Below are 15,725 nucleotides of genomic sequence, written 5' to 3' on the forward strand. Positions count from 1 at the left end.
TGGCCGTAGCTCAGTGGCAGAGCAGCCCAATCATCAGCCAGCATTCTGCGGTCCCTGGGCTTGCTTGGTGCACATTGGGCTGTTTTGGGGGTCCTCGCCCCCAAACCTTGCACATATTTCCACAAAACACATGGCTTGAGCAGCATGACGATACTGCCCCCTGGGCGGGGCTGGCAACATTCTGGCTACATAAGCAACAGCACTCAGCACCTGAGGTTGGAAATGGAGGGAATGGTTTGTATACAGGACTTGTAAATGCAAGTGTGCTGGCTGCCAGTGAAATCATACCCTCAGTTTCAGGGGATTGTTAAAGTGTCACACTTCTCCATTCACGTGGGCAGTGATGAGGGTTTTGGGTTTTTTTAACAGTCAAGCTGTGTATAAATTTTATGAAATAAATAGGCAGCTTGTTCCCATTTTAGATGCTCTCTTCTGCCCCCAGGAATCTCCGCATCCCCTTGTCTGAGTGTGCACAGAGGTAGCTCTCACAGAAAAAATCTACACCTTTATAGTTAGTCAGACCATTTGTCCATCTAGCTCAGTACAGTCTACACTGACTGGCAGCAACTCTCCAGGGTTTCAGACATAAGTCTTTTCCCAGCCTGAACTGGAGATGCTGGGGATTGAACCTGGAACATCCTGCATGCTCAGCACATGCTCCACCACTGAGCTCCAGCCCCACCCTCACTAGCCTTTATAAAACCCTCTCACCATCCTTCATCGATGCCCTGTCCAATCCATTTAGATTAAAGCCCGAATTACTGCTATATATAGAACCTGGGCTATTCAGCATGTATTTGACCATTCTCAATTGAGCTTACAATTTCATGTAAAGTTCTTCCATCAATGTCATGGGTTTCCCCACAGCAGCTCAGTGCTAATGTCCCTGCTGAGCTTTGGTTACGGATATAAAAAGAGGTGGTGCATGAAATGGAGTCAGCTGAGCATATTTCATTGAACAAATAAATGCAGGACTTCCATCTCCATCCTTCAAGTATTAGCCAGGTGATAAGGGCTAATACTGACATGCAGAGATCCTGCAAATGAATTATACTGCAGTTATTACAAAGTTCTGACTACCAGATTGGATTGTTTGCAGTATGTAAGCCCAGGGAAATACGTACATAAGTAATATGAATGGGGTTTGCTTGTTCCAAAGGTGTGAACAGCAATTGCAGAACAGAGAGAGAATTTCTATCCAGGTCAGATTGGCCAGTGCCTGGAAAGTCTGGATTTGGGAGTGGGGCATGGAGAGAAAATGCAAGTAAGAGGTGGCATGATAGAAGTTTATAAAATTATGCATGGCATGGAGAGAGTGGATAGAGAAGAGTTTCTCATAGCATTAGAACTCAGGGGTATCCAATGAAACTGAAATTTGGAGGATTCTGGGCAGATAAAAGAAAGTGCTTCTTCACACAGCACACAGGTAAACTATGGAACTCACTCCCACTAGAAGCAGTGAAGTCCACCAACTTGGGTTGATTTTAAAAAGAACTGTTGGAGGAAAGGATAATGTGTTTTTAAACTTAATGTTATATGTGGCCATCTGTAACCATGTACATGCCTGTCCAGCTGCACGTTGGCTATAAGCTTTAAAAAAATAAAAATAAGGATGCATGTCCGTGGCAGCCAAGGTGACCGTTTGCCATGACCATTATCTGGGTGCTCATCTGGAGGCCCTCCAACCCTAGCCGTACCGCAGCATTTGGTATGGGTCATCTGGTCAGATGAGATGCTGCATAGTAGATCCATGATCAGGAAGGTGGCTTTTTGAAAGTTAAAAACAGCTGTCAGGAATGGGCATGTTGGGTACCAGCTTACAGGGTTAGCCTACGTACATCAAGAGGCTGCTGTGCTTCAATCATGCCCACAGTGAATGAACAGAGGCAGGGTATGACAGCAGGGGAGGTGTGAGCCCATGAGCACTATGGCCCAACTCTTGTTTTGACCAATCTGTGCCAGGAACCCATGGGGGAAAGGCAGACAAGTGATTCCAGAACCATGGATAGCTCCCTTGGAAGGTGGTAGCCTTTCCTTCATTGGAGGTTTTTAAGCAGAGGTTGGAAGGCCAGCTGCCATGGATGCTTTAGTTGAGATTCCTACATTGCAGGGGGTTGGAATAGGTATCACTTGAGTTCCCTTTCAGATCTACAATTCTGATTCTATGCGCTTGATCTCAGCACCATGGATAGCTCCAAGTGAAAGGCCTTTCCAAGTGAAAGTCGGGCTCAGGGGAAACTGCATAAGCTACCCTGAATTCCTTGGAGGAAAAGTGGGATATAAATCAAAATAAATAATCAGAGCATGGCAGAGGTGAAGAAATGAATTCAGCAGTTGGGCCGGATTCTTATCTTCCCGCCCTCCTGTCCGGCAGTTGGGTGGCACTTTCCACCCACCAATCACCTGACATCACATCAGGCAACCTGGTTTTGCCAGTGCAGTTTGAAATGTGTCACTTACAAAGTGCCACTCACAGTGCTTTGGCATGGATTGGCCAAAATGGCCTGGTGGTTCTAAGCAGGCCCATAGGCCCACCGTGGCACAACCACCTGGCAATTTCTCCCTCTCTAATGCAGCAGGCCAGGATAAACTCCTACATTACTTCCGTTGCTTGCAAGCTTCTTCCAAATAGGTTTCCCTTTGGTTGAGATAAAAGCGCTGATCCCCCAGGCAGCCCAGGTCACATGGTTCTTTTCCACACACTGTTAGTCAGCAGCAAAATGTTTTCAATATCATAATTTTATTATCTATATCATTAAAAACATTTATATGCTGCCTTTCAGGACCATGTCCACCCAAGGCAAAAAAACCCACCAAAAACACACACACCCCAAAACCCAACAGAATGCAATACAACACTACAACAAAACTTCCAAAACACATTAAAAACCCCACATAATTTTCAGGTTACTTGAGGCAGAAGGCTTATATCAGGACCTCCACCCAGTTTATTTACTTTGAAACAAATAGAAGGAATCACTATAAAGCACACAGATTTTTCTTTTTTAAAAAAACCCAAAACACTTAATAAACTATTAAAATGATTGAGAATGTCATTGTATATTAAATATTCTGTCATAACTGCAGTATTTCACATATCTGCAGCAATACTGCAGCTGAAAGCAGCAGGAGATCAGAGTCAGTAGTTTAAATCTGTATAATAAATAATGCAAATTTTTTTAATTACTTCACTATCGTTAGAGAAAGAGAGAAAGCACCATTCACTTGGGGAAAACATATGGGTTCACAAAAACAGATGAAACGGGTTTTTTTTTTAGAAAATTGGGCTACGTTTCTGCCCAGATGCTGAAGCAGAATGAGACTGAAGATTAAGTTTTTACACCATGTTTTCTTGGTCCTCATGAAACGATCTTGCAAGCTTTGCACAGAACCCATGCTGCCTTGCTTTTCCAGTACAAGTACATTGCAGGAGAGGGGAAGCATAATCCGCAAGGAATTTTAATAATTAGCAAGGAGAACACTGATGACTCAATATTCCACCCGCCTTCCATCTGAGCAATTAAACTCTGCTATAAAATTAAATTATACAGTTAATGTTTCTCCACTGTGAGGTTAGCTGCTGTGATAGGCAAATGTTTGCGCTGCCCTGTAATAAGCAAGCCACTTCAATCCCTCGAGAAATGGCCCTGCGGCACAGAGAAAGACTGTAGGAGAGAAATAACGAGCAACTGGCCTCCTTTCCACAGGAACAAACAGAAGCAAAAATCAGTTTACTGAATATACTGGCCTTCAGTTGTCTGATCAATAACACACTTGTGACCCATGAAATGGGAATCCTGATCTTAAACACTGGCGTATCAAGGGGTATATTTGTTACTTATAAGTGATGCCATTTTGGAGGTGCAGTTGACCTGGAGATTCTGTTGTACTGTCTCTGTTGAAGTTAATGGGACCTGGGCAAGAGCAGGGATGGGTCTTAAGACAGAACACTGTTTTCCATTCATGAACCAACTGACCTATGTCCTTTGCCATTCATGAATCCAGGTGGACTCATGAATCCCTTTGCTTGTTGTTGCCTTTCATGATTAAATGAAAGGTGCCCTTTGCCATTCATGAATTACTTTTCTTTTTATAAAACCAATTACAATACATAATCGAAAATCAACGAAACATGCTCTCCACTAAAATTATAACAACATTACACATTACATTAACATTTGTAATACACATATTACAAAAAATATGCTAGTTTTTCAAATTACTCTTTATATACGAAACGGCTTTGTCTTCACCCAGGCATAGACAAACTCAGCCCTCCAGATGTTTTGGGACTACAATTCCCATCATCCCTGACCACTGGTCCTGTTAGCTAGGGATCATGGGAGTTGTAGGCCAAAACATCTGGAGGGCTGAGTTTGCCTATGCCTGCATTAGGCCATCCAGACACTACAATGAAAGTCAGTAGTTCTTTAGGCTTTGAGGCAGGGGTTTCCCCCCCAGCCTTGAGATCCTTTTAAGTGAAGACGCCAGGATAGCACCTGAAAACTCCTGGATACATACATGTGGTGAGTTGGTTTCTGTGTGGCTAGAATGTAACCTACTGTATGAAGGTAAAATTTTACATCCGTTGCTCCACCTACTTTTATATCCGGCCCTGCCCATCCTGGGCACGTGGCCCCCAGGAGATTAGCTATGAGGGAATGCAGTTCTTGGGCTGAAAAAAGTTCCCCACTCCTGCACTGGAGACTGGAACTAGCAGCTGCCAAAACAAAGCCCACGGTTGGCAATCTTTTTAATCTTCTAGTTAGCCCACCCTGCCTACTAAAGACCCTGCCCAGTGTGGTGTAGTGGTTAAGAGCGGTAGACTCGTAATCTGGTGAACCGGGTTCGGGTCTTCGCTCCTCCACATGCAGCTGCTGGGTGACCTTGGGCTAGTCACACTTCTTTGAAGTCTCTCAGCCCCACTCACCTCACAGAGTGTTTGTTGTGGGCGAGGAGGGGAAAGGAGAATCTTAGCCGCTTTGAGACTCCTTCGGGTAGTGATAAAGCGGGATATCAAATCCAAACTCTCTTCTCTCTTCTTCTTCACAATTTCCCTTGGCGTTTCCCACATTATTTTCAACCTGATTTTAATAACCTTAAAGACTAGAGCCATAGGATTCTGAATTCTGTCCACAATATCAGTTATTGTTGCTTATGAGGCAAAATGGCAGTTCATGGAGAATTTGCTTAACCAGGCCTTCTCAGTCTGCGTATTTGTAACTAAAACTGCAGACTTTCTCCAAGCCACCATTAACATTTTTATTGTCATTATTTGTATGTTTTGAACAGGTTTTATATATGTATATAGTTTTAATTCTATTAATGCTTTTTTTTTTTTTAATGATTGCTTTTTCTCTGTTTTTAGTGATCATTGTTTTTATTTGTAAACTGCCTTGAGTCCTGTCAGGGAAAACGGCAGGGTGTAAATATATAAAAATAAGAAGAACAGGAACACTCTTGTGCGCTTTTGGTTGAAGGGAAATGACCTTGGAAAGACTGTCCAGAACATCAAATTGCTTGGGCAAACTGTAGAACAGAAATTGCTATCAGACTTCACCCTCTCTAAGCTGGAGGGACAGATTAAAAATAAATCAATATATGTGAAACCTATTAGGAGCGGGTTGTTAATCCCCTGGACTTCAGGTGGATCAAGGAGTTCATGCAGGACTTCTCTGAGGCTTTACTCCAGGAGAAGTCAGCATGCTGCCTTCCAGACACTGTCATATTCCAACTCCCATCAGAATAGCCAATGGGCAAGGATGGCAGGAGTTGACTGCAGTCAAAGGCAAAAACATATGGCCATGTGACAACTAGGAATTTAGGGCTTATCTACACTTACCTTGCCTCTGTTCTTTCCAGGCATGGCGTGCCATTTAAAGCTCTGTATCTGAACACCCTGTTTTTTGCTCCAGAGCTTTCTCTGCAAAAATCTGCTTTTTTAAGCTCAATCGGAGCAAATCTCAATCTGCAGTAAAAACCCAAGGTGGTGTTTGCTCCGATTCAGCTTCAAAGAGTTTTCAAGTGAAAAGCTTGGGGCAAAAACAAACAAACACTCAGACACAGAGCATTAAAGTGTGGACCTCTGGCTGAAAAGAGTGGGGCAAAAGGCAAGTTTGGATAGGCCTTTTCTCCCATCAGATGTCAAAGAAATAAGCAACTATCTGACGTTTAGAAGACATCTGAAGGCAGCCCTGTTTAGGGAAGTTTTTAATGTCTGATGTTTTAATGTGTTTTTAATCTATTGTTGGAAGCTGCCCAGAGTGGCTAGGGAAACCCAGTGAGACGGGTGGGGTATTAATAATAATAATAATAATTATTATTATTATTATTATTATTATTATTATTATTATTATTACAGGCTGAATTACAACAGTGCAGGATGCAACTGTGCATCAGACTGGATTTACACATGAAGCACAGAAAGACCCAAATCAGGCAATGCAATGGACTGTATCCCTCCAGAGCAGGTGTGGGGAACCTTTTTTATTAGCCCGGGGGCCGTATTCCCTTCTGGATAACCTTTTAGGGGCCACATGCTGGTGATGGGCAGGGCCAGAACCAAATGTGGGTGCGGCAACAAATGTTAAGTCTTACCTTTGTGCAACAGGATAGCTTATACGCACACAGCCTTCATCCAGTCAAACAAGAGGCATGATCAGAGTTCAATAACACATCCCAGCAAAGCAAAAGCACTCAAGGAGTGAAGGGTATCGTTTTGGGGGAAGAGAGTGTGACTGGGGTGGGGAGTGCAGTACAGGAAAAGTCCCGAGAGCCAGACAGAACTTCCTCAATCCGGCCCTAAACCATAGACTGGTAGTTCACATTTTTTATGTTCCCGAATTCTACAGGCACACACTGAACCCTCAAGTCCGCAACTGAAATAAAAGAGAAATAAAGTTATCTTTGCAGAATGCAGGGCTTTTTTCCAGCTGGAACTCGCTGGAACTCAGTTCCGGCACCATTGCCATTCTAAGAGAACAAGGGAGGTGTTCATGGTGAGCTCCAGCACCTCTTTTTCTAGAAAAATAGCATTGGCAGAATGGATAGGTAAAGATAAAGGGACCCCTGACCATAAGGTCCAGTCGTGACCGACTCTGGCGTTGCGCGGTCATCTCGCTCTATAGGCCGAGGGAGCTGGCGTTTGTCCGCAGACAGCTTCCGGGTCATGTGGCCAGCATGACTAAGCCGCTTCTGGCGAACCAGAGCAGCACATGGAAACGCTGTTTACATTCCTGCCGGAGCGGTACCTATTTATCTACTTGCACTTTGACATGCTTTCGAACCTCTAGGTTGGCAGGAGCAGGGACCGAGCAATGGGAGCTCACCCCGTCGCAGGGATTCGAACCGCCGACTTTCTGATCAGCAAGTCCTAGGCTCTGTGGTTTAACCCACAGCGCCACCCGCGTCCCTCAGCAGAATGGATAGGTGGCAGTCAATTAAAGCCCACTCAGAGGAGAAGCATTAAAATTAAGGGGCCTAAGTTAGTTATGCCCAATAATTGGATACAACCATAAAAGTTAGCTAAGTGCATTCCCACAGCAATAAGTACCATTTCGTAAATGCTCAAGTTTGTTCACTTTTAGTTCTACCTTCATGTACACTCTCACCACCCCCTAAAAAAATGCAGCTGGCATCTGCCAACGCAGCTCGCTGCCTCCCTGACAGGTGAGGGGTGCTTTGAACCAGCAATATATTTATTTCCCTGGCGGCATCTTGTCCGTGTCAGGTTTCTTGCCTCGGAACAACAAGAAAACTGATTTTGCAGTTCCGTCACCGCTTTGTTGGGAAAAGCACAGGAAAGTTGCCCAGATAAAACCACACAGGCCAGTGTACGCCGTCCTCCAATGCACCGGAACCAGGCTGAAGTTGGAAAGCTATTTGGGGGAAAGAAAAAAGAAAAACAGAAAGAAACCGAGTTAAACACACCAGAGAAATATCAGAGCCTTCACCTTGTCATCTTTGTTGCACGTCCAACTTGCTGCAAAATGAGTTTGCTTTGCTAAATTGATGTGGTGTGAGATTTAGTGTGGCGATGGGAGTTGGCCACAGGTTCCCAAACCGTGCCTAATAATAATAATAATAATAATAATAATAATAATATATTTCTACCCCGCCCATCTGGCTGGGTTTCCCCAGCCACTTTGGGCAGCTTTCAACAGAACATTAAAAACAGAATAAAACATCAAACATTAAAAACTCCCCTAAACAGGGCTGCCTTCAGATGTCTTCTAAAAGTTGGATAGTTGTTTATTTCACTACAGAATGGTGAAACTCTAGGATTTTCCTGTAGTTAAAAACTCCTCCAATCTGGAGTTCTAAAAGCTTTAAAAGGGAAATAGAATGGGGGTAAGCCAAGGAGAATTTATTTATGTTGGTCTCTTTGATGGATGGGCCTTGGGCCAGCCTCCCGGCGACCAAGAAACCAATCAGAGCGGGAGTGTCATTCAATCAGGAGGGAGTGGAGAGTTAAAACCTGACAGTTAAACTGTCAGATAGGGCTTAACTGTCAGAGTGTATATAGGGCTTAACTGTAGGATAGGGCTTGGAAAGTGACGAGATAGGGATCAGTTTAGAGCCCATTTATGGTCAAATTGGCAGCTAGCTAGGCAGGGCAACCCAGATTGTTTTCTAAGGGCAATGTAAAGATTCTAGAAAGGGCTGGGAGTGTTTTACTCGTAGTGCAAGACCAATAACCATTCTAGAGAGAGGTTTAAATCATGGGCTTTAAGTATGTTTTTAACTATATCTGCAAATAGTTTTTTTACTGAAATAAAGTATTGGGCCTTATCAGAGTAACCACTAAGCTACAGCCCGCCTCGTGTGTTTAAATAAAATTCCAGTTTTGTTTACAAATTGCCTCAAAACAGGTTTTCCCTTCGCATGTGGGGGAAAAATCCTTGCTGCTGGATATAATAGCAGACGTCTCAAGTGTTACTGACAGGGTGTGTCTTAATTTTAAAGCACCTAAATCAGGCCATGAGGTAACCCAAGAGAGTTACCTTATTGAGGGGTGGCTGCCACAGTCAGGGCCGGCCGACCCATGAGGCTAGAAGAGGCAGCTGCCTCAGGCGGCAGGATCCATGGGAACAGCAGATCCAGCACCCAAGGAATGCATCTCCTGCTGCTGCAATAACAGGGACAGCTGAATATTCAAAGGGGACACAGATAGGAGGTTTCTGGCTGCTCCACAACCTGACCCAGGAACTAGAGATATGGGGATGTGGTGAAGAATGAATGCATCAGGGTAATCTTCTGGGTGTGCTGATGAGCACATTGTTGTAGCTGCTGCTGTTGTCTTTGTCGTGAGTTTCTAAGGAGGGGGAAGGCAAATTTAAACTCACCTGCACAAAAGGCCAGTACATCAGCCCAGTCTGAAACAAAAGCAAAATATATTTAAAGTAGTTAATTGAGAGGGGAAAGTACCACGAAAAATCCATCAAAATAGATGAGAGTTACCAATGTAAAGGTAAAGGGACCCCTGGCCATTAGGTCCTCTCGTGGCCGACTCTGGGGTTGCGGCGCTCATCTCGCTTTACTGGCCGAGGGAGCCAGCGTACAGCTTCCAGGTCATGTGGCCAGCAGGACTAAGTCACTTCTGGCGAACCAGAGCAGCACACAGAAATGCCGTTTACCTTCCCGCTAGAGCGGTACCTATTTATCTACTTGCACTTTGACATGCTTTTGAACTGCTAGGTTGGCAGGAGCAGGGACCGAGCAACGGGAGCTCACCCCGTTGTGGGGATTCAAACCATCAACCTTCTGATCGGCAAGCCCTAGGCTCTGTGGTTTAACCCACAGCGCCACCCACATCCTTTTACCAATGTTAAACATATTGTCAAAAGAACTGGTCTTGGAATCGGCAGTGGAAGAGACTCCCATGAGAGGTGGTGGACTCTCCTTCCTTAGAGGGTTTTAAGCAGAGGTTGGATGGCCATCTGTAATGGATGCTTTAGCCAATATTCCTGCAATGCAGAGGGTTGGACTAGATGACCCTTGGGTCGCTTCCAGCTCTAAGATTCTATGATTATAGATTATCTTGGCAGCACAAATAGTAATTGCAATGGAAAACAGTCAAAAATCTTATGCTGCATGCTTGGTACTGGTTACTCTGGGATACACTGGAGAAAGTCATGCATAATTTGAGATTTCAACAAGACAAGAACCTCCAGACACCTTTTATATGGTTTGACATACAGCAGAACCATCATTTTCAAGGCAACCCTTATCACAAGCCCGGCAAATCTGGAACTAAACTTGATGATCTGATAGTGTTGATAGTCTTTATTTGTACTTTGTCATTTTAACTCGTGTGCAACTATTCATTCCATGTGCCTATTTTATAGTTTTGTTTTCCATCTTCTAATTTTCATCTGTTATGATCATTGTTCTCTCTGTTTGATGTACATCATAAAATGAAATAACAACAACATAGATGGGTGGAATTCAATGCTGTGCTAAGTTAAAGTCCCTTAGTAGTGTACTAGATGTGCTAGCAGAATGGCTCTCAAAAGAGAAGGCCAAGAAACCAGCATGATTCTTGTGGCTGGTTGTGGTAGCCTGGCTATTTCCTGCTAAAATCAGCTTCTGCTAGTGCCGCTGCTACATTGGATATCATATTGCGAAACCCAAAGGAGGTCCCCTTATTCCCCTCAGAGTTCCCTGGGAAGAGGGATGGATTGTTAAAGCACAGGTGGTTGCTCTGAGCAGGGAACAAGGTCTCCTCACAACTCTCAGAGCCCTTAACAAACTACAGTTCCCAGGATCCTTTGGGGAAAGTCATGACTGTTTAAAGTGGTATGGTCCTGCTTTATTTAAATGTATAGTGCAGTTGGGGCCTATCACAAGCGGGAAAGTGGGTAATCCTCAAACTACCACTTTAAGAACCCCAGAGAGATAGCACTGCTTCATTTTAAGCACAACAAGCACAGCATAGTGGGCTGCAAGAATTACATGATACCTGATATACTCACACATTTGCCAGATTGGCAAACAAAGGTATAGAGGAACAAATGCTTCCTTCAACCGCAGAGGACGGACGAATGCCTCTGAACAACCATATTTATTTCACACCACCTGCAAAACTCTTTTCTTCCTTGCTCTCATAATACCGTTTCTGAGCGTTACATAAATGCACGCTTGATGTAAGAGCTGAAATGCAGACTGGTTATGAACAATGTCATGGCCACAAAAGAAAGGGATGTGTACAGCCACACCTTGCATGCTCAGCTTTCATTAAAAAGAAAAAGGCAAGCCTCCAGCCGTTGCAGTTGTGGAGATACAAGGAAAAGCATACAGGCAATATTCTTTGAAATTGCTTACTAATACATAAATGCATTTCTCCTTTACAATGTCCTGAGTTGCTAGGGACAGCAGGCAATCAAGATGCTCTTGTTTACCTGTTTTTTAAAATGTGTTTATATGTTTAAAAATTGAATAACTTTCAATGTATCTTTCTGCCCCCATTTATGTTCTGGGTCTTCTGCATTGACTCTCTCCATACACCCCTGCCCACATATCTACTGACTGGGCCTCTTCATCACAAAATTTAATGCTTATGATCCCAGTAAGTCTTTGCAGACTTACAGCAACCGGTTTGTGTCCTTAAAAACACGTTTCTAGTCCTTGCAGCTCTGAAAACTGGCTTGTATGCAAGTGGACAGTACTTGGTGAAATCTCAAATGGCAAAAGGATGAGGGGAAAGTTCCAGTGGTCAGCTCTGGGACCAAGGACCTTACCTATCTCCTTGCCCCTCACTACAAAATCAGGATGCATTCTGCATGTAATGTGTGCATAATCTGAGGGATGGGAAGAGGGCCAGACAGCCAGAACCACCACTGTAAGCTGAGTTTCTTTTTTTCTCCTCCCTAAAGTATTCCCCTTTTTCTTCATGTGTCATGTCTTTTGATGATGAGTCTGAGGGCAGGTAAAGCCCAATAAATAATTTTTGGAAGTCACTCCAAGCACCTTTTTGGCTAAAGGCTGGGGTATAAATGCTGTAAGTAAGTAAATAAGTAAAAAGGTGGGCATACTTGTAAGGTGTGTGTGGTGATGGGACCACGTCCAATATAGCATTGCACTTACCTTATAGGTATTCCAAAATTTATCCCTGCAGTCGGCAAAGACATCCTCTTTCCCCTGGAGTATACTCATGCCTGGTCACAAAATGTTTAAGGAAAGTCAGAATACAAGTAAAATCTGCTAGAAATTCATTTACACAGCATTTTATACTATGCCACACACTTCTGCTTCACTAACCATTTCCTTCTGAATGCATCCTGAATAGCATGTTTGTCTTGCCATAAAATATGTATCTTGTGATCTCTTGAATTATTATTATTTTTAATGCATGGCTTCATGTTAAAGTCACATCTTGAACTTGTCAATTCTAACCTAATTTCTTGAATTAGTTGCTTCCTGTCCCCCACCCATTTCTTAAAAAAAAAAAAAACCTCACATAGGAACACAATAATCTGCCCAAATCAGATCCTTGGTCCACCTAGCCCTGTATTTTCTACACTGGCTTGCAGCAGCTGTCCAACATTTCAGAACAAGATGTCAGGGACTGAACCTGGGATGTTTGAAGGCAAAGGAGGTGCTGTACCAGTGAGCAGCAGCCTTTCTCCCTAACATAGGAACCTGCCTTAGGTCCACTGAGCCTTGGTCCACCGAGCTCAATCTTGTCTACACAGGCTGGCAGCTGCTGGAGCCTTAATCCAGTGCCTTGGACCATTCATCCATGCTACTGAGAATGGTAATTTATCTGTCTCCTTGGCTACAACCAGCAAGGCTGTACCGGCTGCAGCTGATAGGAGTCATAGTCCAAACTCTGTGCACATGAAGAGCCAAGTGTAGTGGTTATAGAATAGTGGACTAGGACCCCAGAATACCAGGGTTCAAATGCCTTCTCGGAGCTCACAGGGTGCCTAACCAACCAACCTGCCTGCCTATCTCACAGGATTGTTGTGGGGATTGAATGAGGAGCAGGGAGAACCATGTATGGCACCTTGAGCTCCTTGGAGGAGGAAAAAGGTGCGCTAGAAATGCAATAAAGCAATACCACACCAGCGTAACCAGGTCGGGCAAGCATGCTTTTGGGTGCTCCACCAGGGCTGAATTTAGGTTTGATGAGGCCCTAAACTACTGAAGGTAATGGGGTCCTTTATATGTCCAGCTGTCAACGACAAATTGTCACTGGTTTTTGTGTTGAATATATGCTATCTGGTAATTTATGGACCTAATGGGTATCTAAAGCCATTTACACATAACAAAATAGGTATTTTAACAAGTAATTGTTGAACTGAAATACAATAAAGAAGAAGTATATTAATAGTGAAATTTGAGGGGGGAGGGGGCAAGAGAGTGGGGCCCTAAGCTATAGCTTGCTTAGCTTATACGTAAATCAGGCACTGGCTGGCTCCCTGCACTCTGCGTGCGCTCAGAGGCACAGCAGCCATTTCCTGGCCCCCTCCCTCCTTCCCCGTCTCGCGGCCTCACTCACCAGTGTAGAAGGCGAGCACGGCGACGGGCGCGCCCATGAGCTGGTCGCAGAGCACTTTGGCCAGCACGGCGCCGGGCGCCCGGCCGGGCAGCAGCCTCTCCAGCGCCCTCAGCCATACGTAGTTGAAGTTGCCGTGGAAGGAGAGCGCCACCAGCGCCACGTGCCGCGTCTGCGCCCAGTCCGCGCTTTGGCCCGGCCGGCGCCGGAGCCGCTGCTGCGCCGCGTCGCCCGCCGCGAAGAGGCTCCCGTAGAGCACCACGTTGCACAGCCAGGGCGATCGCCGCACCAGGCGGCCCAGCAGGGCCATCGCTCGCCCGGCTCGGGGTTCAAGGAAGCCGGCCGGCTCGCATCGCCGGCTCCCTCGCCCTTGCAGCTCCTGCTCCTCCTCCTTCGCCGGAGGGAGACGCCTCAGTCCCTGCCTCCTTTCCCCCCTTCGCAGTCGACGCGCACGGCCGCTTCCTCGCCGCCACCCCCGTTTTTTGGCCAAGGGATCAGGTTCCCCGCCACACAACAACCCTGCGGGGTAGGTTAGGCCGAGATACTGGTGCTGCTGGCCAAGATCATCCCGATTGCTTCAGAGCTGTGTGAAAATGGGGACCCAGGTTCCTCAGTCGCCACGCGTAGTACATAGCTGTCAACTTTCAGATTTGAAAATAAGGGATCAGCAGCCTCGAAAATAAGGGATCAGCAGCCTTGCCTGTCCCGGGGACAGTCTACGGGATATCTAACAATCAGGGATAGCAGCGGGAAACGGCGCTGGAATAAGGGAATTCCCCACAAAAAAGGGAAGGTTGACAGCTATGGCGTAGTATGGCACGCGACCCACCCAGCTCCCTGCACCCTGCAGAGGGGTGCGCGCCCAAATATGCACCATGAAATGAGGACTTGGACCCCGGAGACCAGGGTTCAAATCCCTGCTCCACCATGAAACTCACTGGTGGACCTTGGACCAGTCAGAGTCTCTCGGCCCAACCTGCCTCACAGGATTGGTTGTGATGGATGCCGATGGGGAAGAAGATAACCATGTGAACTGCCTTGAGCTCCACGCAGGAAAGGGATATAAATGTAATAAGTAAATAAATGTGGTTTGGTCTTTTAAGAGGAGTGGCCACAAGACTCCAGATCACTCATAACCACTATGGGATCACTTTTTCTCACCACAGTGTGGCAGCACAGCTCAGTTTTAAGACACTGGCAAAGTCAAGGGGTGTTCCCCTAGCATCCTTTGGGAGAGTATATCGCTTTTTCTGAATGGTCTTTTTTATCTACAAGTATCTCATCTTTGGGGAAGTCTTTTGCACTCAGTTGGGTTAGTGGTAGGAGCCCTGTGTATTTGAAAGGGATCCTGGGCAATAAGTTCATAGGATCAAAACAAAGCACAGGTGCAAGGCTTTTTATTTTACTTCCATGTGTTTCAAAATGAAATACTCCATCAGGAGTTACAAACGAGATATTGGGCAACGTTGATATAATGGTTCTTTTAAAAAATTGGTTGTATCCAACTTATACTCACAGTGGACACAGTGCTTTTTTCTCTAGAAAAATAGGTGCCGGAACTCAACACCATGGAGTTGCTACAGCAAGTGCCACACTTTTAAACATAAAAAATCAAAGAGGTGCCGGTACTGTGTACCTTTGAGTGCCCCCTGAAAAAAGCACTGGGGAGACTCATTTAAATTAATGAACCTGTGAGGCATGTTCATTGATTTAAATAGGCCTAGTTTTGACTACAATCCATAGGATAATAGTCATGATGGTTGTGCTCTGCCTCCACAGTTGGAAGCAGCAATGCTTCTGAATACCATTTGCTGGAAACCAAAGGAGGGGAGAGGACTTTAGTGCTCCAAATCCTGATTGCTGCTTTCACTCAGAAGCAAGTCCCGCTGTGTAAGCTGCTACCAGGAAATGACTATAGCTGCTATAGCTGGTTACTGCACAAAACCCAACGTCCTCTTAGGTTGAATCCAAACAAAGAAATGAGAGGACTTTGTCCTCCATGAAAAAGCTACAACCTAATGAATCTACGCAGTTGTGTCGTCGAAGCGACGACGCCAAACGCTTCGCGGCCGAAGGCGGGACTCGAACTCTCAACCTAAACTTTTCGTCAGCCGATCTCGCCGTGTCACCAGCCCAGTGCGCAGGCCCAGCCGGCACGGATTCCGTCATCGCCTCCTTGGAGAATGTTCCATTATAAACAGAAGGGGCGACAGCTCGGGGTCAGGAG

The 15,725-nt window shown here is 45.3% G+C and overlaps 2 protein-coding genes across 3 annotated transcripts in view; one reads left to right on the forward strand and one right to left on the reverse strand.

Moving 5' to 3' along the window:
- Window positions 1–7,697: 7,697 nt before the first annotated feature.
- On the reverse strand, window positions 7,698–14,629 carry MPV17L (MPV17 mitochondrial inner membrane protein like; the record flags this gene model as incomplete). Its single annotated transcript, XM_080981861.1, has 4 exons — window positions 13,502–14,629; window positions 12,085–12,155; window positions 9,345–9,374; window positions 7,698–7,877 (listed from the first exon to the last, which is right to left on the reverse strand). The coding sequence occupies exons 1-4, from the start codon at window positions 13,806–13,808 to the stop codon at window positions 7,698–7,700; spliced, it is 588 nt and encodes a 195-aa protein (XP_080837987.1). The 5' UTR covers window positions 13,809–14,629.
- Window positions 8,515–15,725, forward strand: part of PDXDC1 (pyridoxal dependent decarboxylase domain containing 1) — a 47,180-nt gene continuing 39,969 nt past the window's right edge. The window contains exon 1 of one of the 2 annotated variants that reach the window (XM_080981827.1): window positions 8,515–8,731. The gene's annotated coding sequence lies outside the window, so the exon portion shown is untranslated. Of the gene's footprint in view, window positions 8,732–8,789; window positions 9,260–15,725 lie in introns of those variants that run through there. The other variant, XM_080981826.1, reaches the window with a different exon arrangement.

Source organism: Podarcis pityusensis, assembly GCF_964106645.2.
Source record: "Podarcis pityusensis genome assembly, chromosome: 14".
NCBI classification, from domain to species: Eukaryota; Metazoa; Chordata; class Lepidosauria; order Squamata; family Lacertidae; genus Podarcis; species Podarcis pityusensis.